The sequence below is a fragment of the Hoplias malabaricus genome, chromosome 15 (assembly GCF_029633855.1).
Source record: "Hoplias malabaricus isolate fHopMal1 chromosome 15, fHopMal1.hap1, whole genome shotgun sequence".
NCBI classification, from domain to species: Eukaryota; Metazoa; Chordata; class Actinopteri; order Characiformes; family Erythrinidae; genus Hoplias; species Hoplias malabaricus.
The window spans coordinates 22351597-22378728 of record NC_089814.1 but is presented as its reverse complement, the minus strand read 5'-3'; the positions used below and the strand labels follow the sequence as shown (position 1 = coordinate 22378728).

At 38.2% G+C, this 27132-nt stretch overlaps 1 protein-coding gene and 1 long non-coding RNA gene across 8 annotated transcripts; one reads left to right on the top strand and one right to left on the bottom strand.

Annotated features, from left to right (window-relative positions):
• Window positions 1-920: 920 nt before the first annotated feature.
• Window positions 921-16528, bottom strand: alg13 (ALG13 UDP-N-acetylglucosaminyltransferase subunit). 7 transcript variants are annotated; one of them, XM_066645430.1, is made up of 25 exons: window positions 16431-16528; window positions 16151-16264; window positions 15863-15946; window positions 15729-15779; window positions 14258-14304; window positions 13717-13789; window positions 12018-12099; window positions 11650-11812; window positions 11156-11225; window positions 10964-11072; window positions 10445-10509; window positions 10204-10304; window positions 9422-9537; window positions 8011-8239; window positions 6177-6290; window positions 5766-5913; window positions 4654-4795; window positions 4538-4573; window positions 4382-4437; window positions 4111-4182; window positions 3773-3953; window positions 2654-2773; window positions 2527-2567; window positions 1512-1698; window positions 921-1349 (listed from the first exon to the last, which is right to left on the bottom strand). In XM_066645430.1, exons 2-25 carry the CDS (start codon window positions 16235-16237, stop codon window positions 1072-1074), a joined length of 2652 nt encoding a protein of 883 aa, XP_066501527.1. In that variant the 5' UTR covers window positions 16238-16264; window positions 16431-16528; the 3' UTR covers window positions 921-1071. The 7 variants fall into 7 exon arrangements, with proteins under 7 accessions (XP_066501527.1, XP_066501529.1, XP_066501523.1 ...); XM_066645432.1 differs by lacking the exon at window positions 16431-16528 and having other exon boundaries at window positions 3773-3917; window positions 16151-16384; XM_066645426.1 differs by lacking the exon at window positions 16431-16528 and having other exon boundaries at window positions 16151-16383.
• On the top strand, window positions 15519-26902 carry LOC136668132 (uncharacterized). Its single transcript, XR_010795473.1, has 3 exons — window positions 15519-15589; window positions 18144-18336; window positions 26433-26902. It is a non-coding gene; the product is annotated as an uncharacterized lncRNA (long non-coding RNA).
• Window positions 26903-27132: the final 230 nt, after the last annotated feature.

Genomic DNA, 27132 nt, shown 5'->3' with positions numbered 1-27132 from the left:
TAGACACAGCAGGGTTGCTGGAGGTTTTAAGCACCGTGTCCACTCAGTTAAACACACCTAATATGTTGGTACACCTCGTAGATGTTAAGTCTGAGAAAGCTTAGAGAATGGCTCACCTGTTGCTACACTGTGTGTAGGTCATCCTCTAGTACAGGGGTCACTAATAGGTGGACCATGATCTAGGTCTGGACACAGGCGCTGTAACTGATAAACTATTAAGAGCTTTTTAATTTTGACAGAGTGGTTGTTTTAAGTGGAGTGACTCATCTATTCTTTACAGTTCAGGTTTAGCACTCCAGGAAACACACAGACTAAATCAAACGTGTTTATGCATAATCACACGTGAGGCTACCCAGCCAAGATCTGTGCATCATGATGAGTGCTGTGACTCAAATTTGTGACACACAGAGCAGGGCTCCAGACAGCAGTAAAAATTTACCAAGGTACAAGAAAAAAGCTCTTTAGGGACGACAGTGTGGTGTGAGGGAAAACCAGAAACTTTAATAAGGGAATGATTACGGGATGAAATTCTCATAACCCTGAACATGAATCCCTGTCCTTCAGCTTGCTGTTAATGGATAAATATGTAAAAATATGTTGAAACGTAAATGACAACATTGTTGTTAACCACATAAAATGCTGCTATAACTACAAGGCTACTTCAATATGCAGGATATGGCACTGATCAATCCATTATATTATTTTGCAAACCTTGGCTTGAGAAAACTCACCTTAATGAATTTTATTTAATTACCCCTGTAAATAATCAGGGGACACAGTGAGCTGGACATTTTAGGTTGTGTGTAGAAACAAGGTAAGTGTTCCTAAACCTTGACCATTCAGTATAAATAGCCTTGTTTCAAATCGACAAATGCAACATAGTGACACACAAGCACCATATTTGGAAACTTTATTAAGAAAATGTCAAACAATAATACAGTAGCATTACAAAACAATACAAACAGTGAGAAATACAAAAACAAATCTGTGAACACCATAAAAAAATATAAATAAAAAGGAACTGTGCTGGTGAGGTAGTGCTAAATCTGAGGATCAGACCCTTGTGATTCCTTACATACTGGGTGGCACGAAGTGAGTGGGGTGAGTTGGGGTGGTGATGTAGTTAACATGAGGGTGGGATGAAGGGCAGTACGAGGTGTGGTGGAATCGAGGATGTGGGAGAGGCCCAGGGGTCCAGGGCGTGAGGTAATGGTAGGTGGTGGAGAGCACAGGCACGTAGGGCTCGTAGGTGGGGTGAAGTGGGGGCTGGCTGCACTGCTCCTGCACCAAGGGGAAGAACACTGTGCCAGGGACTGCTGCAGTGTGAGGTTCCATAGCCAGAGGGGTGCCTGGAAAGAGGCAAGGGAGACAGAAGGTGAGGGTGAGAAGAGCTGTGAAAAGCAGAAACTGTGAGGAGGGGGGAATAAAAAGGGCAGACTATGTGACAAGCTCAAAGCTGAAGTGCCAGCTGAGAGTATGGAAGTTTGCAGAGGTGATGGAGAGGCGCTGACCGTTGCTGGCCGGTTCACCCTGAGGGTGGGGGCAGGAACGGACAGGCTCAGGGTAAGGTTGTGGAACAGTATGATCTGGGCTGGCAGGAGGGTGTGGATACGGCTGGAACTGTTCCCCACTGGCTCCGGGCTGCTGATACACCTGCTGCATATGGACCATGGAATTCCAGTAACTCTGCTGATAAGTCTGTAGGCACATGACCCAAAGAGATTAATCACTGCACATCAATAAATGCCAAGGGATAAATGCTCTGAAGAAAAGATCTCATTTCTATCTGACACATATTGCACACGCACTTCAAAAAGGGGACATTTAAGAGTTTTTAGTGGCATGCCTAATTAAAAGAAAAAGAAAATTATATATTTAAAGGTTAAAAGATCTGTTCTGGTTCTGTTCCCATTCAGGGGTCAACTGAAGACTTGCCCCTTTATCTCCAATTACAGCAGTGGATCCACATTTATGTGATTGCACAAAGACCCAGGTTAAACCACATAAAAAAAATAGCAGCAATATTGGAGACCAGAGCCGAACAGATTGGAGAACCAAGCTAAAATGGCTAAAAACTGCATTCTCAAATGAGGGGTGAAAAGTAGCTCATCATTTAAAAGGAACAGGTGCTCAAACTCTTCAAAAACAACTGTTTAGAGAGGAGCCTAATGATGTGGTGTTAGATCCTTGTGGTATTTTGACCAAAGCACAAACATTGTGGCCCAGGGGAATTGTTAACTTGTGGAAAAGTGTTATATTATGTTGCAATCAAAAAGGTTAAAGTTTTGCACCCCTTAAAAAAAACAAAAAAAAAAAAAACGTACGTTTATTTGAGCCTGAGGTAGAAATGCAGCTTTGCAGAAGCTATGAATGTAAGATGAATTGTTGGGATGGTATGCTAATCTTAAAAGCAGTCGACAGATCTCTCAAATGTTGGACAGAGTTGTTTTAGTCAATAACTGACTCATTTGAATATCACCAATCATGCATTGTTCTATTATGCAATAGTATTACATCACTACCTACCTGCACCCCCAGGTTGAAAAAATACTGGAGAACCTTGCAATCTGTGGTAACAAAGCAACACATTTTATCAAAAACAATAGAAAGTGTCGTCAAATGTATGAAAAACCTGTTGCTGGTCTGCTCTGACCTCTAGGCAGATCATTGCCATTAGGATCATAGGAGTAAGGTGGAGGTGGTGCTACAGTCACGGGTTCCCCCAGCTCATTCACAAACCATGGAGATGCTTGTGGATACTGCATGGAAACAACTAAAGAGCAGAGGAAGTACAGAACAGGAGCAAATGTTAAAAACGAACCATGTCAAGTCGAATCTATTGTTTTCAAAAGCAATTGTAGTAACACTGACACTGTAATTGAGGAAACCCGAACATGCATGCACCCTGTTATAATAAATTAAGCTAAATTATAAAATGGTAGATTACTTCTGTTGTAACAATGTTTCTTGATAATAAATATTATACCATTGGAAAGCCTGTTAATTTCCCTTTTAAATGGTGCCACATTTGTACAGAACATGCATTTGTGGGATGAGCAGTAGACCTCTCTGCCAATGTCAAACAGCTTATTTTGTGTGATGGTGTGGGGTGGCATCTCCCTCACTGGAAAAACGAGGCTTGTCATCATTGAAGGCAATCTCAATGCAGAGAGATAGAGATGAAATTCTGCCACCAGTGGCAATCCCATATCTCCACAGTCTGGGACCAAACTCCATCCTCCAAGATGATAATGCTCGCAACACACATACTCAGCCCTACTTCTCATCTCACAAATGCACATTCCTTACACATGTGGTACCATTTAAAATGGAAATTAAATGGTCTTTCCAAATGGTATAAGATTTATTGCTAAGAAGCATTGTTACAACAAAAATAATCTACCAAACAAATTTCCTTACTTTTCGTGCTATATTCAGTTCAACTATGTAACAGTGACCCAAAGATCTTGAAATATATCTATCTACACTTTGAGCAACTGTAAATGCAGTTGTTGTAGTAGAGGGGCTGTACAAGGGTAGAATTTGACTTGTGACTTACTGTGAAAATGCCATGCTGAAAGTAAATATGCTCGTTATAAAACCCATTATATGACCAAGTTAATCTATGGAGACTACTGCATGCTTGACCGATCATGCTACTGTTAATAATAAGAATAGCAGAAACAGTTAAACAGCTTACCGAATTTGATTAAGCAATGTATTTTACTGCATTTTAATAAGGGACATAATGTGAGCTAAGCAATGAACAAACCTGGTCTGCCCAGTGTGTGCAAAGGTGGGGGCTGCCCAGGGGTGACGCTGGAAGGCTGTAAGGGATTGGGAGGGCTTTGAGAGCTCTCGGCTGAGGAAGGAGAAGAGTTGGAAGTAAAGATGGCAGCTGGGGCAGAGTTGACAGGCTGAGAGGAAGAAAGAACGGCAGATTTAACCACCACCTGAAACACAGTATACATCAAAGACTGTCAAAGAGCATATTAAGCAAACGGCAGAGAATGCACCACAGTAAGCCATTTTTAATTGTCAGGGTTTATTTTCCCCATCCGTTTCAGCAGCATAGTCAACTCTAGCAAACAGAGCTTATAATGAGCTTGCCTGTTGTGAGTAACTGTAGGTAGCAACACCCTCTTGTGGTGACCCAGCACGAGAGCTTCCCTCTTGAATGGTCTAAAACACAAGAAATAGCTTGGTAAGACTTAGAACTCAGATTACATAACAACTATGTATTTTTAAATATGTGACAGATTTCATGGCCATGTAATATGTTAAGTCAGCAACAAAAACACTGTAGTCGAAGGTGAAAGGGGGAGGGAATAGATAAAGCAGAGCTTGGCTGAATTATTTGTAAGCAAACATTGAACAGTACCAGGTTGGTGGTAGACTCAGAGGCAGCATAAACAGACGGGCTCTGAAATCCCGCATCTGAAAACCAAACCAGCAAAAAAAACAACCCATTAAAAGAAATAAGGTAATATACAACAATATGTCATATCACAAAGAGACCGCTTTAATACACACTAACCAGAGGCTGTAAAGATATACTCCTCTGAGTAGTCTCCTGTGGAAGATGATAATATGTAAACATGTTTACCGCTTTGCAGCATAAAATATGCACATATACATAGGTGAGAATGCTACCATGGTCTGCAGCTGTGCTCCTTTCATCAGGATCCTCCTCAGATGATGTTATGGGTTGTTTGACAGATGGAATAGGGCTGGGGCCTCTTGGGACCCAGTAAGAAGCTGCACCAGGTACCATAGTGCTAGCAACTGTTTGCCCCTGCAGAAACAGGCATTAAAAAGAAAATACACCTGAATGATTGCTTTTAATTATTAAAAAAATAAAAATAAAAACACAACACAATTGGCTGTGTATAATCTACTCATACAAGCACAAAATCACCACCACAACATCAGTATCAATGCAGTCCTAAGAAGGATCTACCACCCAAACCATATCTGCTCTATGGTGGACCTGACCACTGAAGAGCAGGGAGAAATGGGGATAATAAATTATGCAGAGAAACAGGTGAACTACAGTCTGTAATTGTAGAAATAAAGTGTTCCTGTATGGAGAGTGGAGCTGATAAAAATGGACAATGAGTGTAGATACAAAGTTAGGTGATCATTCAGTGTATTAACAGGTTAGGTGCCGATATCTGCAACACAATGTCTCATATCATATGTGGAAACTCATTTCTGTGTGTTTTCTGGTACTTTGCAAAAACATGTAAAAATAGTATTTAAATGAACAATATTTTTAAATTTAAAATTACAGCTTCAAGGTTATTGCCCTCACTATTACAGGAGCACCCGGAGGAAACCCACGTGGACACACCAAACTCCTCACAGACACTCACCCGGAGCGGGACTCGAACCCACAACTCCAGGAACCTGGAGCTGTGTGACAGCAACACTACCTGCTGTGCCACCTGATTTCAGTACAGTGCTGAAAAAATAAATTACATTATGGGGGGCCCCAGGAGCACAAAACAAATCTTTCCTAGTGTTCCTTTAAAATGATCAGGTAGTTATGTAAATTCAAGCAAAAAAAAAAAAATTATAGTATAGTTAATTATTTTAGTTAGTTATTATTAATATAGTATAAAAGTATACGTATAAGTATTACCCTGTTTAATTGGTCACTGACTGCATGCTACAGATAAACACATTAAGCTTAAACACAATGGGTTATTCCTTTAAAATGGTTTCAGGAGAAAAGTGAGCTGACTGCCAAGTATGCAACAAACTTGTATAGGGGAAAAAGAACTTTCATCCGCTTCCTCCATTTCGTAGAAGGTCATAGTCCCTTCCATATCTTGGGCTTCTTCTCCAGGGTCGGGCACGAAGCTGAACTGACAGTCCTTATTCACAGAGTGCAATTGACGCCTGCTTCTGCTATTCAAAAACAAACACGTTTGCAGTTGGCTACAGAATACTTCATAGAATAACATCAAAATGTTGTCTAAGAAGTGGCAGACTTTCATGTACGGTCACAGCTGTTCAGTAAACTACGGATTAGGATTTAGGCTCCCCTCAATTCTACTGTGGTTTCTTGGTAAACAATAGAAATTGCATATAACAAATGTCAAATTCCAAGGAGATGTTTAACTTAATATCACATACGTTTTGGCCAAAGACGCCTTAACAGCTCTTCTTACCGTGATTTGAAACAATAATTGTCAAAGCTCTGGTAGCAGCGTTTTCCAGGGCTGGGATAGTAAGCCACATCTGGTCCAATGAGATGGTGTCTATTCAGGAAACGTGCAGAGCTTCTGAGCCAAACAGTGAAGGCATGGAGATGGAAGGAAACAAACAAGGCACCAGTATGCAAAGAGAGCAAAAGTAACTAAGTTGTCACCAAGGCAACTGTAACAGTGTCTAGCACTGTTATTGGACAGCTTGAACAACAGAGCAGGGCTGTACAACTTACACTGAGGATTAAATGCACTCTATGTCTGACAAATTAAATCTCCAACAACAAATTCACACTGCAGCAAAATGAAGGATTTTTAACATGGAGACCTGCAGCAGTCCCATGCAGAGGAATCTGGGAGTGGTAGCGGTGCACAAGAGGTAGGCCTCACAGAGCAAGTAGTTAAAATACGGGTTATGTTCATTCTTATGTAAACAAACACAATGGGCTATAGAGGTCAGCCAAACTGACTGGGGAAATATATTGTTAGATAAGTCAATAATGTAATGACTGTGACTGGCCTAAAAAGAAGGTGATTCTGGGGGGAAACAGCTGAGGTTTGCCCAGTGAAGGAAAGCATTAAAGAAACTTTATTCAAACGGAGAATTTCGCTGGCAAAGCTTCACAGCCTGGAAAGGGCTGCATCATGACACAAGCCACTAGCTAAACTGAATTCTAGGGGCAGGGGTGTCTCAATTCTTGTTGGGAAAGTGTGGGTGGGCTATATAGCCCTTGAAACAGATTTTTTAGGGGGACACTTCAAACGAAGGGCTATGAATGCTTTGTGAATGACCAGCAAGATGGTGGCACCAACGACCAGAGAAAACTCTGCATGTAGAAGTCTGCATTTTCTATTTTAAAAACTATGATGACCATTACATGTAGTTTCAGTGCATTGTGTCTTTACTTCATAACAAGCATAAATCATCACTATTATTTTTCCCGATGTCTCAGTTTCCAATCAAATCACACTGCAGACCAGTAGAAAAGCAACGCTGAAGCGCTGCCCTTTTCAGGATTCTAATGCATCAGGCTTTTTCAATGGAGCAAGATAACACTCGAAAATGAGGGGCAGGAGTATAATTTAAATATGGATCCCATTTTGAAATGTGCCCAAAGAAGAAAAAATTGATAATCAAAATTTCAGGCTTCCCTGTCCTCTATACATCTGTGTACGATTACAGACATGTATTAAATCCAAATTGAGCAGGGAGGAAGGTGTCTGGAAGCAGGAAGTTCATCTTCATATTTAAATATGAAATCACTGGAAGTTAAATAAACTCAATGAGAAAAATATTGTATAATAAGGGGCGATAAAAACATTGGCTGAAGGAAGAAGCTGGGGGGGCAGGAGCAGCCTCTCATTCACACATTTTGACTACAACTCTGCACACTCTTGGGGCATGCACTAAAGAGACCAGTAGATGGAGAAGAAAGCGTTTCACTTTGCTGCAGTGTGAATGCAACCTAACAGTTACCACTCAAAACTGTATATTACTTGCAGTTTGCCAATATACCAAAGTACATAGACTCCTCTTAGTTTCCAATTATGTCTAGTAACAATTAAAAAAATATTAAAACGTATTAAAATAATGCAGACATTAAAAACCTTGCATCAGCTGTACTGTCTAGATACAGGTTGTATATGCTCACATACAGTTCATCTAAGAGGAGGTCCACTGAGTTTACTACTTTACTCAATTACTACCACATTCAAGAAGCGCATCTTCAGTTTTACTATCAACCTAAAACAAAAAGTACAATGCACTAGCAAGAATGACATGACCACAATGTCTGACCTGGGTGGTCCATAACCACGAGGCGGTCTTGGGGCATGGTGTGAGCGGTAGTGCTCATAAGCAATCCCTGCTGGAGGAGGAGCTGGAGCACGGACAGGGCCTAGGTTCCCTGGGCATGGCTGCAGGCGGGGGGGTAGGCCAGGCTGAGGCCGGCCATATGACACTGCCATCAGTACTTCTTTACCTCTGGCCTTCTTCAGGAACCTTCGCCGGCCACGTAGATCTGGGTCTGCAGCAAACGATATGCATGAAGTTGACTGGAAAAACAAGAACACTGGTCCTGATGACAATCTAATTATGGGATGCTCAAACTACATGCACATATTAGCCTGCTTATATTATCAGTCAGTCTAAGAAACTGACCCAAAAAAGGATAGAAATGGGCTAACACACCTTACAAATTTCATAACACACTTATAAGAGATTGCATTTCCTCACACATGGGCATCAAAATCATGTCAAACATTTTGGCACCAAAGTTAACACCTTACAAGTACACAGCAGCCTTGTGTCAACATCTAGGCCACAGCCTCAAGTGATTGGGCCTCAGTAGGCCAGTAACTCTAAAGCCCATTCCTGTAGAGCTCTTTCAAATGCAATAGTGAAACGAGGTGTGGTGATGTCACCTGCAGTAGGGTTGGACAATTAATAGAAATGTAATTGAAATCGACATCCAGAACTTCTAATTGACATAATCTATATCATTTATCAATTTATTCAGCCACTTTTGAATTATTATTATTATTCTGTTATGTCCCCACTGTGTGTTAATGTTCTGCCCCTTTAAAACCGCTATACCAAGCTGTAGTCACATGATTCTACCCCTATCTGCCACATGGAAGCAACCTAAACTTCGAAGCAGACCAATCTACTTGAGCAGCTCGTACCAAAGAAACAGCATCAGTGGTTTGGACATGCTGTGTTTTGACTATAATTAAGATGACACTGAACAAAAAGTAAAAAGGTATATGCTGGAGAAAACACAGTTTCAGCAACCAAAGCAAATAAATACGAGAGGAACAAGCTCCCAGCAACATTAGAAACAATATCCCAGCTTTAATACTAGAGCGTACTTACAGTACAAGACTCGTCACTGAACTATGAGAGTCGAAAATACAAAAAGAAAATAATCATTCCTTAATCGTAATCGTGATATTGATTTGGGCTCAATAGGGAGCGAGTCTCCCTCCACTCATCAATACAAGGTCTCAGCCAAAACTAGTGCAACGTCTAAGGGCAATTCATGTTGGAATATTGCATAAAGTGGTGCAAACAATGCTATGAACATTTTTTTTAAGCTAAAAGCAGTCCAACAAAATGGTGTGAGATTTTTTTGGGCAATGAATGTATCCTCAAGGAGAATCCTGTTTTGTATAACATTATATTCTTCATATAAAATGGGAGAGGCTACCTAGCTCTCCTGAGTAATGGTCAGCATGGTTGTAAGAGCTCCCCTTTCTGCTTGGTGTTATATTCCATGCTGGGACAGGATTCACTGGTTTCAGATTTGTTAAGGACACCAAGTGCCTGGAACACAAATCAAACCTTAAAATCAAGAGGGTCAGACATTGAGAGAACACATTCTGCATAATATCTCATTACACACCTGATTTAGCTACTAGCCCAGTAAGCTGAATTTGTTTTCATATGGCAATGATTCCTAGTTCTAGGGACCAAATGTGATCTCATTAATAAGTAGAAGTCTAGGGACAATGTTTTGTGGATTGCAGTGAAGCACCCAATCAGCATTGAGTATAGGCATAAATCCCTATAAAATTCCAATCTACATGAAACATGATCACAATCAATAATAAAAAAGACAAACAAGCCTCTTAGCAGGGCTGCTCTCAATTATAACCAAAAAAAAACAAAACATCAATAATGGTTCATAATTATTTAACACAATTGCTCACTGACTTTAGAATCATCATGATATTACATATCTTTAAAGAAAAAAAATTGTCCTTTTAACAGTGGCTGAACATTTAAGGGGTTTAATAGATTAAATAGGCAATTAGGAAGACCTCAAATATTAAGTGTCCAGGACACTTCTTTTTAGGGCTGGCTTGCTCCAGTACCAGGGTGTTTTTTTTTTTGTTTGTTTTTTTTTTAAATCCCTGAACTAAAAATGACTAATCATATTTGCATAATCCATGTCATCATCAACCATGTAGTGACATTTCTGGAACTCACTTTTCTCCCAGCTCTTCAATAAACACTGTCACAGCGCTCGGGTGAGTGCCTACTTCCTGGATGAATGCATTGTAGAACTTCCCTTTAGGATCTAAACGCACCTGCCCAGAATTTAAGAAACCATTCAATATACTTAATTTTAATTAATTAATTAAAAAACACAAATCACCAGGTTGAGTCTAGTTTTCAAAAAGCATCCTAGATGTTGTATGACGACAATGTATAGCTTAGACTGTTTTACCTGACACTTGTCTCCTAAGAAATACTGCCTGCCAGCAAACACCATGTAATCAGTCTTCTGGAGTTCTGGAAAGCCAAAAAAAGAGGAAGATTTAATAATTCTTGACATTTAAAGCAGCAACACTTTAAATTTTACAGTCACTGAATTTCTATCACATGGGAGACATATTGCCACTGCAGAGAAAAAGGCTGACATTTATAAGAGACTGAGCATAATTTGTAGCATGTAACTTCACAAACTAAGTAAATTTAATCTGTTGTCCACAAGTAGTGTCAGGAAAAAAAATGTAAATAAATAAAAATAAGGAAAAAGGATTATTGGAATCTTGTGCAATTTCAGATACCTGACATTGATTATAGCTTCATCGCAAGAAGAGCAAACGATTACCAAAATGTAGTTTTGCATTTGGCCGTGTGGAAAACTGTTTTCAAATACTGGTTTAAATCAAAAACACTTTGAGCAATAAGGCCATATCATGAGTATAACAACAAATGTGCGGCCTTTATTCAACACACTCACCTTTGCGGCCATCCTGCCAGACATCAAACTCCACATTGCGGTACATCTCAGGTTCTAAGGCTTTTAATACCTTGTAGGGAAGAGCCAGCTTTACTGGTCCATCTGGAGCCTAAAGGAAATTAAACATTCATCAGAAAAATGTTGGATAAATGACAGAACCACATCATCCTCATGTTGTGCATCTTACATCACCTTTTGGTCTTCAGCTCCATATTTGGCTTTATCTTCAGAGTGGTTGTGACTACCCAGCTCCCACTCATCCCTCAAAAAGCAAATGTGAAAACGAACATAAACAAACAAACAAAACAAACCCCCCTTAATTAAAATAAAAAAACCCACAACAACCAGATGTGGACTAAATAGGGACCATTCTCAAGTGTTTTTACAAATGGAAACATGAAAGTACGGTAATGCCATGTACACACTACAGCAATTAGACAACCTGAGAAGTCCTGTACTTTTCTCACTACACAACTTGTTTACTCATAATCCGAAGTCCTTCAGTGTACTGCCTTCCACATTACATGACCAATCATCATCACTGTGCCATGAATTACAATCAAGGTATTTCACCAGGAGCAATAGCCAGAGATTCTAGTGTACCGGGAACCTGGCTTAATATATCAATGCACCTTCTGTTAACCAGAATCACATAGCCTTGAATTCTTGTTTGTATATGTGCAGACCTCAGACCCCTGTCCTCAGGGGTATCATAACCAGCATCCTCACTGCACACAGAGAGACTGTTCCTGTAGCGCCGTCCTCCTCCTCTGAACCCTTCCAGAGCCATGTGTAGATCTTCCTCTTCGACGCCCAACACACGTGTGTACAACAGTTCATACAGCAGAGCTGTAACAGACAAAATTAAAGCACATGGAAGTCCATGACATCCCTTCGTCTGTCATTGTTCCACTTTAATGGCAACACAACATACTTACCGTGGCAGACCACAGAATTTACTTACATTAGAAATAGCAACTCAATAAGAATCCTGTCACGGCAGCACAAGTTGCAGGCTGTGATTGCAATTCATGGGTTTTTAAACAAAACTCACACTGGCATATTGCTGCATCCACTGGATAGGCCCTTGGGTAGACAATGTCATAGTGACCATTGCTTGAGCAACAGAGCAAAATCTGGAATACATAGTAAAGTTTTTGTTAAGTCTACATCACAGCTGACAGGTCACAGTATGTCTAAGTCCAGATGATATTTCACCTGTATAAATCAGGACCTGTGGCTCGCCACCTGTTAGAGTGGAGAATTGCAATTCAGTGTTCCTCAGCTCTCGTCCTACTGTACAGTCTTTACCCTGGGCTTAAGTGACTAACTAAACTGATGCTACATTCACATTACAAGCCTCGATACTCGATTAAAATATTTTGCTCAGATGGAACGTGACTTGACAGTTGACTGTAACATGAACAAACCTGAATGCACTTTGATATGATGATGTACCTCCATCCCATCAGGTCCCTAATCCCTGTGTAGTGCACAAATAACAGCTTTGACATCCAAGTCATTTTAGCCATATCAAGTACCACATTGTACCACAGTACAATGACGACTCTGTCCAACATTCAGTGCTTTCGATCCCTTGTCTGACTTTCAGTGCATTACCTTAGTGCAAAAGGCATAGTTTTATCTCCCGTGCTGTGCACTATGTAGGGACATACCCTTTCTCTCCCACCGATCAGATACATAATCCTCCCCTCCCCCAAAATGTGCCAATAACTTCCTGCTGATATTCTTTAAATACCAGCCATCACCCTCAGAGTCTGACATTTAGCAAGCCAAAAAATTTTTATCCAGCAAGTACACAATCTTACAATATTTACAGTGCTCTGATATAACCGTGAAGCACAGCAGATTAAAAACACTTTTCTAATCCTAAAACTATTATTTATTCTTTTAACAAGTTTGATTTTGGTCTGCATATTTATGTTCATGCTTTTTATACATGTTGGACATTTTAAATGGGATTTATTAATTTATTTGTTTTAAACTTAATATAATATTTTTTCATTCATTTCAACTTTGGGGAGAGATTAAGGCATAATGGGTTAAGACTTTTAATCAATTTAAGAAGAACTTTAGAGCACCGCAATTATATTACTCTTTATGATAATGCTGATCTTATTTTCCAAACAAACAAATCAATGTTAAATAAACCACAGCATTCACAAGAATATGCTGGCAAAACAAACAACCCAATTACTCTAGATGTCCATTCTTAGTTGTAAACAGCTGGATTGGCTGCGGATTTTACTGCAGTAGTGCACATCATTTAACTAATCAAAAGTTTAAAAGAGACCAACTTTTTAAATCAAGTGGAATTAACTGTGCTGCTGCTTATTTGGAATAAATACTACACTGGGGCTTCTTCTGACCTACCTTACAGCCGTGCCCTTGCATGGGTAACAACTGGCATATCACTGTTTAAATTCAAGTTATTGAACATTCAGCATTACATTAGGCATGCATTTGTCAAGAAAACTTAGTGCCACTGGAACTTGTCTATTTCTCTCCCATTATTACAAAAACAAGTCAGAAAAACATTTTCAAAAACTTTGTAGCCATACAACCATCTTTTACAAAGAAGCCCCATCTGCTGGAGGAAGCTGAAAAGCAAAATGATTTTGAACTCACCAACCAAGACATCATTTTACACACACAAGTCTTGGCTGCAGAGCAAACACTACTCAGCTCAATAACCAAAGTACATGAGAAACTTCATTCATCCATCCCCTCACCTTGGGCAAGCCATTATCCTCTCCAATTTCAGTTGGTGGCTTCCCTGGGTACCTGTAAATGACGAAGCACCTCCTGCACACAGTGATTTATATTACAACATTAGCACAAAGTTACACTTTGCATTTCTGTCATACTTTCCCACTTTCCCATACATTCACTATTTTCACAAGCAGTTCTTGGACTCACTCAGCTAGAATTACAATGATAATACATATATGATTGCCACTACACTTTAAGCATATTGCCATTACTTAAAAGAACAGTTACCAGACATACGTGTTATTACAAAGAGCACATAATCACATTTAGCCATAGATGTATGCACATATTAAAAATATATTTTAAAAAACACTACTAGGTTTTTGTCTGATTCAAATCATCAATACTGCATGTGCTTTATGTAAATATATAAATTGCCCATCATTTATTGTGCCATGAGCTGAAAAAGGAACAAGCACTGGATTTTCAAGCACGGCCTATTTAAGGTGAAATTTAACAGCAATGGAAATGAAGATAAAATTTACAATAAACTCGTATTACCTATAAAGCAGAGACAAAGCCTTGATCTCCACTTGTCCTGCTGTCTCCTGAGGGCACAGTTGAATAGCAGTCACATATTTAGAGTTATTTATCCAGCCAAAAAGATTAAGTGTTAAGCAAAACTGGGGAAAAAGCCCTGAATTTTTAAAACGTTTTATATATGCCCTTGGTTTTCATGGTAACACTGTGACTGTTTCAACACGCATGCCTTATACAGGGGTTAGACAATGAAACAGCTATCATTTTAGTGTGGTAAGTTTCCTGTCTAAACTGGACCAGCCTGGTGGCCAATCTTCATTAATTGCACACTGCACCACTAAGACCATGTGCATCCAATGGTTCAAACATTGTCATCCTGATACACGGCACCGCCTTCAGGATACAATGTACCAATTCACACAGCAAGACTGGTGAAAGATTGGTTTGATGAACATGAAAGTGAAGTTGAAAATCTCCCATGGCCTGCACAGTCACCAGATCTAAATATTATTGAGCCACTTTGGGGTGTTTTGGAGGAGCGAGTCAGGAAACGTTTTCCTCCACCAGCGTCACGTAGTGACCTGGCCACTATCCTGTGAGAAAAATGGCTTAAAATCCCTCTGACCACTGTGCAGGACTTGTATATGTCATTCCCAAGATGAATTGATACTGTATTGGCTGCAGAAAGAGGCCCTACACCATACTAATAAATTATTGTGGTCTAAAACCAGGTGTTTCAGTTTCATTGTCCAACCCCTGTATATGTGCATTTGTCCAATGCTGTTAAACATATGGAAACAAAGTTAATATATTTTTGTTAGAAATGATTATTAAAACCAAATAAAAACCAGTGCCCCACTCAATATAGCTGAAAAGGTTCCATTGAATTAGACATTGAGCTAGTTCCCGGTCAGGAGTGAGCAGCCATTTGAGGCATTAAAATGGTGAACCTACTAATAGAGGAATTTGATCTGATTAAAATAATGATCATACTAAACACTTCCAACATGTCTTAATATTTAGACTTCCCTGTCAAATACACTCTGTAAATACTGTATAAATGTCTCAGGTTTACATATAATTACATGTTTTTTCTGATAGGTCTGCTTCAATTTTTTTTCCCCGTTCAAGTTCAAAGTCCAATATGTGGACAATAACACATTCCAAACAACCAGGAATCCAGTCCTTTAGACCCACAAAGTTTTAACTCTTCTCTATCCAAACACACCTGATTTAGCTTATCATGTGATTATCAACCCTTCATGAACTTGGATTCAGGTGTGAGGAGAGAGTAGTTACAACTGGGCAGCAGAGTATGTCCCCAGGTCTGGAGCTGATATTCCTCTGAGCTAGGTAGGTTTCCCAGCTAGTATTCTGAATAGTAACCTTCCACTGTTAAAACAGGTCTAGGTTTGACTGGGAAACCAACCCCCAAGAATTAGAAATACAGCTACCTACATTAGTTTTTCTCCCAACCCTCAAAAGCACTGACCTTTGGATCCTCCAAACGCTCCAAATACTTCTCAAAGAAGCCTTCAACAAACTGCAAGGGACAGACAAAAAAAGTTTAAAAAAAATTGCTGAAAGTCACAAACGTAAAAGGTCAAAAAGCTGCGTTTTACTCACAGGCTCGAAGATGGATCTGTTCGCCCTCACGAAGTCGACGCAGTCTTTCCTTATTTTTTGATGGTAATTCTGAGAATGATAGAGCTAAAATAACAATGAAAATATATTCAAGTTGTAGTCACAAACCGCGAAAAGAGTCTTCAGACGGACAATACAGTAATATATCGCTAATAAAACTGCAGAAACTAACCGTAAGATTCACAAGTTGCTAAAGCTAAACCTAACGTATCTTTGCACCCCCCCCCCCGTTGTATTTGAAAACAAACTGACGAAACCCGGGCTGAATACCTGCTCCGAAACAGCTCGAAAGAGGCAGGACGCGTCTCTGGCCATCATCTTCCTGTACAAACAGATGCTGGCTAAGTACTCGTCCATGTTCACGAAATACTTCCTCGGAGCTTTCTGCATGGTAGAGAAATCATGAATTAAAGAAAGGCACAAAGCGTCATGACTCTCCACGTCCACGAAACAGAGCACGAAGCTCCAGTTTCTTGTCGAGTTTTAGAAAGAAACAGGTGCGATAGATGAACCCTAATTATTAAAGCTGCAGCGCTTCGGTTAAACTCACGCCGTATCAGAGCTGGAGGTGGGGACCGTCGGTGTTCTGAGGCCTTTTTTTTTTTTAATCGATTTTGAATTTGAATTCCTCCACGGAACCGGGTCCGAGGATGTGTTGCTGAGAGGGACGCGGTCACTACGCCAGCGAAAACCTTCATAATTTCTAACCCACTTTTACAACAGTGTGGGGGAAATAAATAGTAGTTTTAATGCTGTATGTGCAGTGTTCGGAACAGTATATATTCAGAGATTCAAGTGTTTATTTGTATATATTTGGATATTATAGACGTAGATATTAACTTAAACCATTGAAAATTGTTTTCTCAATATAAGGGCAAAATGCTAAGTATGTATACTCTCCTAGAAACATTGTATCTTTACAGCGGTTTTTCTATTCCTCGGGAAACGTTTTGGACAGGTTTTTTCAATAAAACCAATAAATGGGGCCTCATTCATTCGTTTTCTGTAACCGCTTATTCGTGTTCAAATCCAAATTATTATATATATAAATATATAAAAGCCTTTTTTGCTAGTTACATCACTTATATTTTGTAGATTGTTTCTTCTTCTTCTCATAAATCTTTCCACTGAGTCCATTATGTTCATACACAGGGCCAGGTTGCTTGTTTTTCCATCACATATCTGAGTACCTCTTCTCATTTAAATTTTAGACTAACGTCTGGATGGGTGTTTAGATCATAGAATCATAGATAAATCTTCCTGTCCTCATGTTACCCGATTGAGCTGATTGATCAGGTCATTGATGAGCTTGATTAAGATTTGAGGGCAAGGAATATTTTTAGTGTGAAGCGGAGTATGTCCCCAGGCTGACCTTAATGTCTGGTATTAAACCTGTCTGGTTTTAACAAATGTAAATAACACCATATTTTTAAAGACCTTTCTTCATGGGTTTGAAGAAAGAAAAGAAAATTGCAAATGGCATAGTACTGCTTTTTATTATTTAAACCATGCTTACAAATACAATTTCATCAAACTTATTTAATTGTTGCCTTTACTAATGTGTGGGTATTTGCATGTTTAATATTCTGTAGTTACGTTTGTTCAGATCATAGTTAAAGAAATTCTGTCAACTTCTACAGAGACTAGAGAAAACAGAAAAACTAAAAATTGCCAGAACTTAGCTGAATAACCACAGTACTTCTGGAAGAAGGTCATATGGCCAGATGAGACCAAACTAGATCTTATGGTACAGAACCATATTTTACAAAAACAAAGTGCCTTCAAAGAAAAGAACACTGACCCTTTAAACATGGTTGAACTTAATATATGTTTTGGGGTTGCTTTGCTGATTCTGGCTGTAAAACATAAGAACATTTTGGAAATACGCTGTAGAATCTAGTGAAAGCTGGGCCTCTGTCAGAGGTTATGTCTTCCAGCAAGAAAATGACCCAAAGCATATCTAAAAAGGACACAGAAATGCTTTAAAACAAAGTGCTGGAGAGTTCTGAGTAGTAAGTCCAGATCTAAATCCCATAGAACGTCTGTGGAAAGACCTTAAACCATCAGCTGGGAGATGGCAGACTAATATTCCAGTACATGGGTGTAAAGAACTCATGCCAAAATGTGTGCTGCTAAATATTATGAATTAAAAAGCATTTGCACCTGCAGAAAAATTTTGGGAGAGTTCAGAGACAAATTTGTGGTGAAGTATAAATATTATTAGTTATTTCATTCATTATCTGTAACCGCTTATTCACTTCAGGGTCCGGAGCCTACTCGGAATCACTGGGCGCGAAACAGGAACACACCCTGGAGGAGGTGCCATTTGAGTCGCCAATCCACCTACTAACGTGTGTTTTTGGACCATGGGAGGAAACCCATGTGGACAAGGGGAGAACACACCAAACTTCTCACAGACGGTCATACGGAGCAGGACAAGTATACATTATTGTAAGGTAATTTTAAAAAAGAAAGATTATAAACTTTGAATATCCTATCAAACATCATTAAATCTATTATGAAAAATGGAGAGTATATAGCACCACCACAAACCTACCAAGAGAAGATCAGCCGTTAAATCTGAGTGTGTGTAAACGGACGCCAAAGGTCTTTAGTGGAGATCTACAGTTTATCTCTTAATAAAACTACTTTAAAGGGGACATATACCACTTTTCCACAGTGCCTTTAATGAAAAAGCCTTACATCTCTGTCACATGCTTTGGTCAAAACACCCCTGTCTAAACAGCTCTGTTCAGGACGGCCTGTTTCAGCACCTGCTCATTTAAAGGAGTATAGCCACTCCTAAAATCAGGATTGAGAAGCAAGGAGCAGAAGCTCTACCCTTTTCTCTTGGTTATTTCTATTTTCTGTTCTTATTTTTTACTCTATTTAGTCAGCACAATTATTTTAAATTGCACGTGCTTTCACGTAAAGCGCTGTGATTGGAGAGACTCTGACCAGGAGGCAGGGAAATCAGAACAACTAATTTTATCCCATGTTTTTTTTTTTTTAGGCTTGGTCAGAACGGAAAAACTGACTGGGTTCTTATTTTCAAAAGGCCGGTGTGGCTGCAGGTTTTCATTCCAATTAAACAGTAGCACACCTTGTGTAACTGTTTAGAGAAGTAGACTAGTTGATCAAACAAGTAGAGTCAGAAGTGCTCCTGCTTAATTGGAATGAAAACCTGCAGCCACATGGGCCCTTTGTGGATAAGTTAGGTGACCACTGATCTACAGGTTCTGTTAAACTGGTCGAGATTGATGCCACTAAACATGGAAATTCTTGAGGGAAACGTTTCAGCCTACCAGAGATTTGAGAGGTTGGTTCACCTTCCAGCTGGACAATGACCCTTAACACTGCTAAAGCTACACTGCAGTGGTTTAAGGGACATCCAGCTGGTAATCTGTGGCATGACTTGGAAAATTACTAACAGTGTAACTTATAACATCTATCTATCTGCAATACAAAACATGAATATAATAGCTGTCAATTCTTTAAGGGAAAAAAAAAATAAAAAAAGATTTCTGGTATGAATGTGCCTTGTTATTGTGGAGGCCTCTTGAAATACATCTTCACTGTTGGAACAAAACCACACGTTCACCAGAAAGATTGCAGGGGAAATAAATGTTCTTAACTTGTAATGGAAGTTAATGTAACCAATGTAGATAATTTAGATCACACCTATCCCTGTTCATTTTTATCACAGTGCAACAAGCAACTGGAGTTTTCAAAATGTTAAACAATAAATAATTAAATAAAGATGGTGGATGAATGTATTTGAAGCAGACTCCCTGCCACTCGATACATTTTCTGTCATTCGTAGTTTTGAAATTAAAGCTAATGACGTACGTTGACAGTATATTTGTTATTATCATAAATTACTATACACAATCACTTCTGGGAATATAGAATATTGAAAAACCCTTTCATTAAAGATATCACTTTCTAGACGTGACACAGTATTTGCTTGTTTGTTCCAATCTTTTGAACATGTGTTTTGTGAAATTGTCTTTAAGGATCATAGATTTGTGCTGGACTGGCATAGGTTCACAGGGAAATGTTTGGAAACTGATCATGTTTGAGAATATCCCGTTTCAGGCCTTTTTTTTTTTTTAATATGTAGTCCATCTACAAAACAGGGGAAATGAGTAGGAAGTGAGCATAGGAAATCATTGCTAAATGTGAGCTTCTAATGGGAAGAGGATATGATGCCTCTAGCGTACTGAAAACGCAGCACAATACTGAACAGTAGATGGTGCCATAAAACAGGAGATACTTTGAAAGTGGTCTTCATTTTTGCTCTTCATAAAATGTTTATTAGGTATTAGGTAGAGTCTGCATTTTTTTTAAAAAATCTTTGCAGTTTAAGCTGTCAGTTTATATTAAAACTAACTGACATTCTTCTCTAAATTCCATTGTTTCCTTTCTCTATAATCCTATATAATAGTTAACATACTGGCTAAACAGGGTGTGTAGTGGTTTGATGTGAATTAGAATTGTCAGTTTAATGCCTATAAAAGATATAGCCCAGAAGTTATTACACAGCTTTGAAAAGGTTAAGACCTAAATAGTGTGTCTATTTAAGCCCATACACTCTGGTGTGGTAAATTTTGTGTTTTCCCGCTATTTTCACTACTAATGATAGTAACGTAAGCTCAGATGCTCAATCTTGGCCTGTTTGCCTCGTACTGTGCTGGAGCACGGTTGACCCACCTCCCCACTTCCCTGTTGACCTGCATTGACATTGTGTTTAACGTTCAGGGCTCGAGCGTACTTATGTCAACAGTCTGTGGCTTTTTGTTTTGAATAATGGCGCTGTTGTGTAGCACAGAAATTTATGATTGCACTTTGTAGTTTGTTTGGAGTCATTTTGTGGGCAGTCACTCTTGGCCGTCCCAACTCAGTGATTTTTCCATTTATTGTAACTGCATGTATAAGAAGATATTTATGGAGGCAAATAGTAATGAATTTTACCAAATATCTCAGCAGACACTTCCAGCATATACAGCCCCTCAGCAGAGGAACAGAATGATCCCTTTGTGTTTATATGAATATTGCAGCATTGATAATCATGTTCAAGGTCTGTGCTTAGGTGTGATGAGTGATCACGCTGACGTCTATCATGTCGGAGGCCAACCGAACGTGAATAGGTGGGCCTGGGCACAGTACGGAGTGATCACACTAGCCAAACAAACTGGACTTTGAGGGTCAGATGTAATTGGACATGGTGCAGATTGCCTAGAGTGAGTACAGCCTAAAATGGCTATATGTGTTGAAGCCATTTTTTAAAAATTTTATTTCACCTTTAATTTTTTTCATATAGTGTTAGAAAATACTTTTACTTTATTAAATATTCCACCTATATTTCATCTATTAGGATGTATTTAAATTTACCAGATGTGGTGATCAGGACAGGGAACAATAGAGCTTCCAACAAAGGCTCACTCTTTTCAACAATGAAGGGTTGTTGCTCACAGTTTTATGCCAAACTATGTGTGTTAATTGTCCAATAGTTCAAAAACAACATTTGAACTGTTCAGTGGAAGATTTCAATATATTTCACAATCTGCTGTACATAATATTGTAAAAATGTTTGCAGATATCCAGAGATATGTGTAGGGTAACACTATTGAAATGCATGATATTTGAGCCTTCAGACAATGTGGCTTATATTACTGTAATAAATATAGGCAATTAGGCTTGGGAGCACTTTGGAAAACCCTTGTCACAAAACAAATTTCACTACTACATCATGACTGCGAGCAGAAACAAAGCCACAGAATGCTATTTAGAACTGGTAATGCGTTCTCTGGGCTCAGGCTAATCTCAGATGAGCTAAAAAACACATAGAAACGTGTGCTGTGGTCAGAGGAGTCATAGACATATACTGCTGACAACATGGCATGTTTTCCTGGGAAGTCCATGGTTATTTCAGCAAGAAAATGCCAGGCCTCATTCGGTATGTGCTCAGAGACACAGAGTGACTTTTCTGCAGATCTGGTTCCTATGGCACAGCATGCAAAGAAGAATCAGGCAATTGCAACTATATATTTTGAGCAGCTGAAATTTTGTATTAAACTAGAATGGGCAACAGTTACACTTTAACAATTGGTATCCTCAGTTCTGAAGTGGTTAAACAGCATCATTAAAAGGAAAGTTGATGTAACACAGTGATACACATGCCTCTGTTCCAGTATTTGTGGAGCGTGTTCTGAGCGACAAATGATGTGTTTATATTTACAAAATACAGTCAAGTTCAGAGACTGGAACACTGGAAAGAGTATTAACCCATTTACGATTCTGTTGTTGTTGTTGTTGTTGTTTTTATTACATTTTACAAATTGTCCCAGCTTTTGTAGAAATGGGCTTTGTATTTTAACCCCTTCTTAGGCCTACCAAAATCTGGCAGGCTGATATGATCTACAAGATTTTGTGCTAAAATTGGAAACCGTGGTTTGTACACTTACAAGGATGGATCATGCAAATTTTGACCTTTGTAACAAATCACAACAGTCATTTGCATAAATACAGTTTCTCAGTCCTTTATCACCCCTACTGACATGCTTGCAACAACATTACAAGCCCATTTCCAAAATGAGCACCCCCTATTAAATTATGTCCACCATACTTTGCACCTTATTTCATCTTTAAGCAGTGAACGTGTGTAAGTTTGGCATTAACCAGACAATATATCTTGTTATATCACTGCTTTATTCCAAGTTTTTGTAAATTCAATTGTTCAGCTATTGACGTAGTGTTGTGATGCATTGTATGGGAAGTTAACCAATTATATGGTCATTTTTCCTTATTTACTTTTTTCTGTAGCACCCTGTGGAAGTAGCTATTGACTGAAATGTGTGTGCTACTTTAGAACATTTTGATAATTGTTTTTTATACTGATACATCTAAATTGCCCATAGGTGTCCTATCCAAGGAACACACCTTGGAAAGGACGTCAAACCACTGCTGGGAAGAGTTTATGATGGGCTCACCCAGTCCCAGTGGATTGATGTCCTCTCCAAGTTGCATTCCTTCTTTGCCCTCATTGATTCAGGTAGACCCTGAAGTGGTTAGAGAGAGTAAATAAATGAAATTACAAAATTGGCAGAGCTTCTGGCTTCTTAAAACTTTGAGCAAAATAATCACCAGAACAAAAATGCCAGTACTACTTTCAAGATAAGGTTATAAGGGGAAAGCCATATGCCTGCGTCACAGCATCCTTATAGACTGGTCAGGCTCATATCGCATGCCTAAGCAGCAGCAGGGATTACTACCAGGGAATGAGGTTTTGTGATTATAGGACCAATAGTTTGATATGACAGAGTTTTCAGAGTTTCAGGATTTATTTTATATATACTGCTTACTAAAACTCTTTAAAAAATTCACAGTAGTTTTGACTGAAAAATGCTGGTGGCTTTAACTGTGACTGGAAGAATGACTTCATATACTTGTTCCCAGATGACATACTATGACTAATCCAGCTTTGTCTGAATGTCTTTATTCTAATTACTGCAGAGTGAGACATGTCCATAGGGCCTCAACATTCCTTTTTTTCTGTATATTTTCCCTCTTTTTTTTCTGTATATTTTTCCTTTTTTTTTTTTTTTTTTTTTTTTTTTTTTTGAAAAAAAAAAAAAACTAGTGAAAGTAGTTTAATGATCAAAAATGTTATTTGAAAGTCTTCAGCATATCAGGGTTCATCTTGGATCTGCTCTCCACACCACTTTATTAACCTTGTATGAATTGGTTTACATAACATATCAAGGGTTCATGCAGGCAGCCAATTAAGGAAAAAACGCTAATTAGAGGAAACAGGAAAGAAAAAATCTACAGTGAACATAAGGGTTCTCACATTTGCTTTGAAGTGAAAACACTTCATAGCTCCTAGCAGGCCTTTGTGTGCACAGTAACAAAACATTGCCTATGAAGCAGAAGTGTGTAATAACTAATTCTGTTTATACAGTTACACATGCATAAAGTAAACTAGAAATCCTTATGAACTTTTTTCAAACACTGTTGATTTATGCCTCTGGTCATAGTAAGCACATTTCATCATATCACTTCTTTAAAAAAAAGAAGTTTTTTTTTTGTTTGTTTTTAACAAATGACCTTTGCCTGTCTTAAAAAGTCTTCTGTTTTGATTACATCACAATACACCTGTAGTGAAAATAGTAACTAATAATATTTCACTTCTCTCTCTCCTGCTATGTTTAAACATCGTTAATAACCACATATACTTCCCTAAAATCATCAACTGAAAAGTGATATGCAATTGTCAGTAACCTTTTTTAAACTAATATAAGGTATTAAATTTAAAGGTATTTAGGCTTTCATTTGTTTAATAATTTTAAGGATGTGAAAGTGGTTCTTCTGACATTGCGCTAGATCATTAACCTTTTCTAGCTAGGGTTTGTTTTGGCCCAAAAAATGATTCCATGTGATAACATGAACATTAACTATGTTTTATACAACACAAACACATACTTTGAAAAAATGTGCTGAATAAAATCAGTTTGTTATAATATGCGATGATTTTTAGGTTGTAATTTTTTATACTGAAGAATGTTATAATTGCACATTTGTACATGTATTTTGTCTATTTGATTTTAGCACTCCACATTAAGTTAATTAAATAGTAATTTAAGTAAATTAAATTTTCTGTTGGTTTCAGCGTCTGGACGGGAAAAACATCAGCACACACCTTGTTGCATTACTATCCACAAGGTGGAGGCACAGTTCTTTCTAGCTGAGTCTGCTTTCATAGACTTCATAAGATGTAAATCTAAACTTTTCTATAAATTTTGTTTGAACAAACAAAGTGAATATATTTCTCATCTTCCATTTCATTTGAATATGTTGGTAATTTAGAAAATGAGGGCTTTGCAAAATTGTAAGCAACTGCAACTACAAACTCTATTTCCCAAAAATTTGGGACATTTTATAATATGAAAAAGAGCTGTGATTTGTTACGAAATAATCAAACAGTTTTCACTGACCAAATTATTGTATTTTTTTAATTAAATTAATTTACAATATGATGCTGGCAAAAGATTCGGACAGGTCAGTCAAGCATACACCCTATCTACAAAGCCAGCTGTTGTAGCATGTGCAGAATGGAGACCTGCATTGTGTTAACTGTTGTGGGAAAAGGCATTTTGATGGTAGCATATGTTTCTCTAAAATTCCAGTATATGCCTCCATGTCAATGGTACCTTCACACATACAAGTGAGCACTGATACACCTCTTTACCATGACAGATGCTGGCTTTTTAACATTTTGGTTTTGAACATTAGTCTTTGGTACAGTGAATTTGACAGCTAAAATATGGACTCCTCTGACCAAAGCCCACGTTTCCACGGTCGTCTTTGTGATCTTCAATGAGTTCAGGCTCAGATAACTATGTGGCATTTCTGCGTAGAATTCATATATGGCTTTTTCCATGCATAAATGATTCAGGCTACATTTTCTTTATTTGATGCAAGGGACAGTAATTCTTTAGTACATTTGAGCCCATGCACTTATATATATCGTACTAATCAGTTTTCTGGAAACTTAAGTAATACAATGCCATCTGAAGCCTCAAAGGTCTCACAAAATCAAAAGGTTTGCTGCAGTCTGATTGCTCTGGAGTTCATGATATTTTCACATTATTATGTACAGTAGATGGTAAAAATCCTACATTCTTTGCGAGCTTGGACTGAGAAATCTTAAAGAAAAGATCTTTGTCAATGGTTTCACAATTTTCTCACAATGTTTGTCACAAACTACTTACCCACAAGTATTTTGGTGGGTGTTTCTTTCTTTCTTTTTTTTTTTTTGAAGATTAATATTCTTTTCTTTTTATACCCAATCATGATACCAACTTGGTTAATGATGAATTTGTTGGGTTTCAACCACAAGAGCATGACTGAAGTCAGGTTCTGATGTTGGATGATTAGTTTGATTACAAATGCTTGTCCACCTCCTTCTAGATGTACTGGATAGATCTCCATCGCTCTCGAGAAAACGGTTCCACTGCTCTACAGCCCAGTGTCTGGAGCTCTATATCCCTGTGTTGGCTACACAATGTGCTACAAATAGTCTTAAGCTCATGTGTAGCTGCTCCAAAGCATACAATTTCAATGCTTTCCTACAGAGATCTTAATAACTGTGTGAAATTGAATGCCTGTGTCCACAATGGTGAGCCTTAAAAATAGCTGTGTCTACAGATATTTGGAGTTATAATGTAGCTTTAATACCTGAACAATTATTTGTCAGACACAGACCTCTAGATAAGAAATGTACAACCCTGAATAATGTTATTTCCTTCACAAATTATTTAACCTCAGAAACAGTTTAAGCCATGTGTAGTGCTTTAAACTGCAGTGTGTAGATCAAAGTGGTCTCAATTCATCTGTAAAACGAACTGTTAGATTAAGCGAGGACACTACTAACTACATTCATTAGAAAGCCTTCGCCATTAATGAGGTTACGTTCTCCAATTAGCTTGAACATTGCTGAGAGAAAAGTGAAACATTTCGAGAAGACTAATTGATTTTTCCCCCATCTCAGGCTCCAAACACCTTGTTGCCAGATGTTCATTAATCTATGTGAGGACTGCATAAAACTGACTTCACTCAGCAGGACGCACCAGATCTGACTACTGAGGACTTGGTCCAGGAAAAGCATAAAATTACTGATGTGCTTAATGTTTTAGGAATAAAGTCTGTCTTAGGAAAACAGATTACACTAAAATAACAACAGCTAGACATGGCTTGAACATGAGAATTCCAGAAAATGTTTCTCCACTTTCCCTTAAAATAATGAAGAGAGACATTCATGTTGTGAAGGATGTTTAAGTCATTAAATTCCTTCAGTTAAATTTTAGACTGCTTGTAGCCAGATAAAATATATGATATCTAAGCTAATGTTTTTGTTTCAGAACACAGACATAAAATTATTTTAATGCAGCTACTTTCAAACAGTATAAAAACCTAAATATTATTATGTTTTCAACATTGTTTCTTGGTAAAGTAATTTATTTCCACAATTTGCATTGAAATTTTTTGTTGATGGATTAAATAAATTTAAAGAATTAATCGCAGAGTTGGCTTTGATTAATCATGAACCATTGAATTGTCCTTTACAGACTGAAAATTTTAGGGATAGATATTTAAATAAAGAATACAATAAATAAAATAAATATGATCAAATAATCCATGTGAGATCAATGCAGTGTAACCATATTTATGTTAGTAGTGTCTATGAATAA

Bases quoted from the DNA above. Each gene is read 5' to 3' on its own strand.
- alg13 (XM_066645426.1), bottom strand. From the start codon at position 16,270: ATGCAGAAAGCTCCGAGGAAGTATTTCGTGAACATGGACGAGTACTTA. The intron at 10,510-10,963 runs GTGAGTGTGTTG...TTGGCTTTCCAG, and splicing joins CTGGCAGGATGGCCGCAAAG to AACTCCAGAAGACTGATTAC. The intron at 5,914-6,176 runs GTAAGAAGAGCT...GTTTTTGAATAG, and splicing joins AATTATTGTTTCAAATCACG to CAGAAGCAGGCGTCAATTGC.